At 50.2% G+C, this 4,923-nt stretch overlaps 1 protein-coding gene across 1 annotated transcript; it reads right to left on the reverse strand.

The window, feature by feature from the left end:
* Positions 1-3,019: 3,019 nt before the first annotated feature.
* On the reverse strand, positions 3,020-4,651 carry LOC129858878 (uncharacterized). The gene has a single exon (XM_055928114.1). It carries the CDS (start codon positions 4,649-4,651, stop codon positions 3,020-3,022), a length of 1,632 nt encoding a protein of 543 aa, XP_055784089.1.
* Positions 4,652-4,923: the final 272 nt, after the last annotated feature.

A 4,923-nucleotide genomic window follows, 5' to 3' on the forward strand; every position in this document is an offset into this window, starting at 1 on the left:
AAATGACCTCCAGCAGGCCACAAATGTGCATGTGTCTGCTCAAACGGTCAGAAACAGACTCCATGAGGGTGGTATGAGGGCCCGACGTCCACAGGGGGGGGTTGTGCTTACAGCCCAACACCGTGCCGGACGTTTGGCATTTGCCAGGGAACACCAAGATTGGCAAATTCGCCACTGGCGCCCTGTGCTCTTCACAGTTGAAAGCAGGTTCACACTGAGCACATGAGCACATGTGACAGACGTGACAGAGTCTGGAGACGCCGTGGAGAACGTTCTGCTGCCTGCAACATCCTCCAGCATGACCGGTTTGGCGGTGGGTCAGTCATGGTAGTGGGGTGGCATTTCTTTGTGGGGCCGCACAGCCCTCCATGTGCTCGCCAGAGGTAGCCTGACTGCCATTAGGTATCGAGATGAGATCCTCAGACCCCTTGTGCGACCATATGCTGACACATGCACATTTGTGGCCTGCTGGAGGTCAGTTCTGAAAATGTGGTCGGAGGCGCCGTGCAACGGTGGTGCCGCTGGAGGCACGCAGAGGCCAAAATTGAGCTCCGTACCGTGTCTCCGTGTGCCTCTCAATTGTGTAACAATGCAGAAGGCGCCGTATAGCTCCGCATTGACGTGATTGGATGACGGTAGGTGGGGGCGGGAGGTCCTGTATAAACACAAACCCACTTCCTTGAAAACAGCGCTGTGCTGCTCGGCGACATACAAGTACTATGACCTGACTTCTGCAGAGGCCGTATCATCGTAAATGCAGACGTTAGATTGACCAGCGCCTTTTAGTTACTCACTGTTGCCCTTGTTTGTTTGTTTGTTTGATTGAATGGCAAAGACACACCCAAGAAACACCCACGTTAAACAACACCATCAAAGACAACTCTCGTTTGGGCTTCGGTAATGGCCGCTGCGTTTCTTAATGAGCACCGGAAGAAACACATGCGGAATCGATGAGTGCAGTTTCACCTTCAAAGAGCTAGTGTAGCCTGAAGGGAACTCTACAGCTAACTTTCTTCAAGGAACGAAGAAGAAGACTATCAGTTTCTCTGAAAAAAATAGCCAACAGACACATCCCCCCAAAAAAAGGACTACAACACAGATTCTGAGATGAGGAAAAGAGGAAAGTCAACTCAAGGACCCAAGGACAAACAGACAAAACAGCCATCTGGTCCCTTTGTTCTCCTCCATGTGTCCTGACCACATGATCAAAGGCTTTTGTCACATTACTAATACTCACATATCTCCACGTCTCTTCTCATATTTTATTCGATTTCCTATCTTATCATGATATTTTTATGTTTGCAAGTTGATTAACTTTATTTAATGTTTGTAAGAAATTGTGTTTGTCTTTTTTTTTTTTTCTAAAAGAATTCATACCTTCAGACAATCAATTATTAATATTGTTCTAATTTCATATTAGTAAAATAACACATCATGTGTCAGGTCTAGAGAACTATTTCTGTCCAATAACTGGACTGGTGGACTGGTAACAATGTCTTAGTAATACATGTACACCCTACTTTACACTGGCAACACAGACACACACACAGACACACACACAGAAACACACATAGAAAACACACACACACACACACACACACACACACACACACACACACACACACACACACACACACACACACACACACACACACACACACACACACACACACACACACACACACACACACACACAGAGTTACTAGGATCATGGAGTCAGACAGACAATCTGACTGAAGTTTCAAAGACCCCTCACGGCCCTGTGTGTGTGTGTGTGTGTGTTTCAAAGCCCCCCTCACGGCCCTGTGTGTGTGTGTATGTGTGTGTGTGTGTGTGTGTGTGTGTGTGTGTGTGTGTGTGTGTGTGTGTGTGTGTGTGTGTGTGTGTGTGTGTGTGTGTGTGTGTGTGTGTGTGTTTCAAAGCCCCCTCACGGCCCTGTGTGTGTGTGTGTGTGTGTGTGTGTGTGTGTGTGTGTGTGTGTGTGTGTGTGTGTGTGTGTGTGTGTGTGTGTGTGTGTTTCAAAGCCCCCTCACGGTTCTGTCTGTTTGTTCAGATGGTGTTACAGAACAAGTTATTGTGTCCGTGTGTTAGATGAAGGCTGCTCTACTAAATTACTGCTTTCCTTGATGTTGTTGTCAATATGGTGTCACGGTATTCCGCACTTTGTTATCTGTGTTGCAAATCTGGTTAAATCTTCATTTTAAATGAATATCCGTGGTTCCATCAACACTAGCATGAACATACAATTGCATTTCACAAACACTCTCACACTATATATATATATATATATATATATATATTTTTTTTTCATATCTGTGCAATCCACTGCACAGATATGAAAAAGCCAAACATTACCACTATTTAAAATAGGTCAAGGCAGCCTCACTTGCCAGTCTGCATAATAATGATATATACTGCATGTATAATAACGAATTAATCAATTACATAATGTCCACATGCTTTTACTGCACTAGGTCATTCAAATGAAACAGGAAATCAAAATGTGGCTCATAGTGAAAATATTATACGGGCTGCATACCTGCAGTAATGCTTTCTCTAGCCTCGTTACCATTGGCTGATAGCTGAAGGTTAGCTCAATACTGCCCTCCTGTGGCGAAGGCATCCGCCTACACCTGGATCACTCTACTGTAGATGGACCAGAAGGGAAAATATATTTGACCCAACAGTTATATCCTCTATCTGTGTAGACGATGTGGGCTGCATCCGGCACCGTCACCCGAGTTTCACACGAGCAATTCTCCTCTATTAATTCTGCGAAAACAAGAGCGCCAATGTTTGTATCTATGTCCCACTGTCTTAGAGAGGGGTTTGAACAAGAGGTTTTCACAAGTTCGAAAAAAAAGGTTGGACACCTTCTGAAATGGTTTCGTTGCTTTCCCACCCAACCAGATATGCATAAATGATTTATTTTTAAACGGAGACCCATTCCAAAAATAGACCCAAGGACAGTTAGACCTGTTTCCCGAAAAAGGACCCCAAACAGGAGGTTGGTAGCACCTTAACTGGATAGAATGGGCTCTTGGTACCGGGGCGGAATGGGTGGAATGGGCTCTTGGTACCGGGGCGGAATGGGTGGAATGGGCTCTTGGTACCGGGGCGGAATGGGTGGAATGGGCTCTTGGTACCGGGGCGGAATGGGTGGAATGGGCTCTTGGTACCTGGGCGGAATGGGTGGAATGGGCTCTTGGTACCGGGGCGGAATGGGTGGAATGGGCTCTTGGTACCTGGGCGGAATGGGTGGAATGGGCTCTTGGTACCGGGGTGGAATGGGTGGAATGGGCTCTTGGTACCGGGGCGGAATGGGTGGAATGGGCTCTTGGTACCTGGGCGGAATGGGTGGAATGGGCTCTTGGTACCGGGGCGAAATGGGTGGAATGGGCTCTTGGTACCGGGGCGGAATGGGTGGAATGGGCTCTTGGTACCTGGGCGGAATGGGTGGAATGGGCTCTTGGTACCGGGTGGAATGGGTGTAATGGGCTCTTGGTAATGACCGGAGCGGAATGGGTGGAATGGGCTCTTGGTACCGGGGCGGAATGGGTGGAATGGGCTCTTGGTAATGACCGGAGCGGAATGGGTGTAATGGGCTCTTGGTACCGGGGCGGAATGGGTGGAATGGGCTCTTGGTACCGGGGCGGAATGGGTGGAATGGGCTCTTGGTACCGGGGCGGAATGGGTGGAATGGGCTCTTGGTACCGGGGCGGAATGGGTGGAATGGGCTCTTGGTACCTGGGCGGAATGGGTGGAATGGGCTCTTGGTACCGGGGCGGAATGGGTGGAATGGGCTCTTGGTACCGGGGCGGAATGGGTGGAATGGGCTCTTGGTACCTGGGCGGAATGGGTGGAATGGGCTCTTGGTAATGACCGGAGCGGAATGGGTGGAATGGGCTCTTGGTACCGGGGCGGAATGGGTGGAATGGGCTCTTGGTACCTGGGCGGAATGGGTGGAATGGGCTCTTGGTACCGGGGCGGAATGGGTGGAATGGGCTCTTGGTACCGGGGCGGAATGGGTGGAATGGGCTCTTGGTACCTGGGCGGAATGGGTGGAATGGGCTCTTGGTACCGGGGCGGAATGGGTGGAATGGGCTCTTGGTACCTGGGCGGAATGGGTGGAATGGGCTCTTGGTACCGGGGCGGAATGGGTGGAATGGGCTCTTGGTACCTGGGCGGAATGGGTGGAATGGGCTCTTGGTAATGACCGGAGCGGAATGGGTGGAATGGGCTCTTGGTACCTGGGCGGAATGGGTGGAATGGGCTCTTGGTAATGACCGGAGCGGAATGGGTGGAATGGGCTCTTGGTACCGGGGCGGAATGGGTGGAATGGGCTCTTGGTACCGGGGCGGAATGGGTGGAATGGGCTCTTGGTACCGGGGCGGAATGGGTGGAATGGGCTCTTGGTACCGGGGCGGAATGGGTGGAATGGGCTCTTGGTACCGGGGCGGAATGGGTGGAATGGGCTCTTGGTACCGGGGCGGAATGGGTGGAATGGGCTCTTGGTACCGGGGCGGAATGGGTGGAATGGGCTCTTGGTACCGGGGCGGAATGGGTGGAATGGGCTCTTGGTACCGGGGCGGAATGGGTGGAATGGGCTCTTGGTACCGGAGCGGAATGGTTTCAAAAGCATCACACACATGGTTCCGGCCGTTATTATGAGCCATCCTCCCTGCAACAGCCTCCAGTGCTGACAGACCTGTGCTGGAAAGGTTCAGAGAGACTCGTTCAGATCCGAGAGTAGAAACAGAGAGAGAAAGAAACCTCCAACAGGGCGCTGCCAGCTCCATCAGTTAGGCTACCTGTCCTTAAAAACTGCCAATAACAAACTACCATTTAAAAAAATATATTAATTGTGTTTGATGTGTAGTATATTGAAAAACGTTACAGTCTAATTGGTTTTTACTTTCTAAA

The sequence above is a fragment of the Salvelinus fontinalis genome, chromosome 7, assembly GCF_029448725.1.
Source record: "Salvelinus fontinalis isolate EN_2023a chromosome 7, ASM2944872v1, whole genome shotgun sequence".
Classification (NCBI taxonomy): domain Eukaryota; kingdom Metazoa; phylum Chordata; class Actinopteri; order Salmoniformes; family Salmonidae; genus Salvelinus; species Salvelinus fontinalis.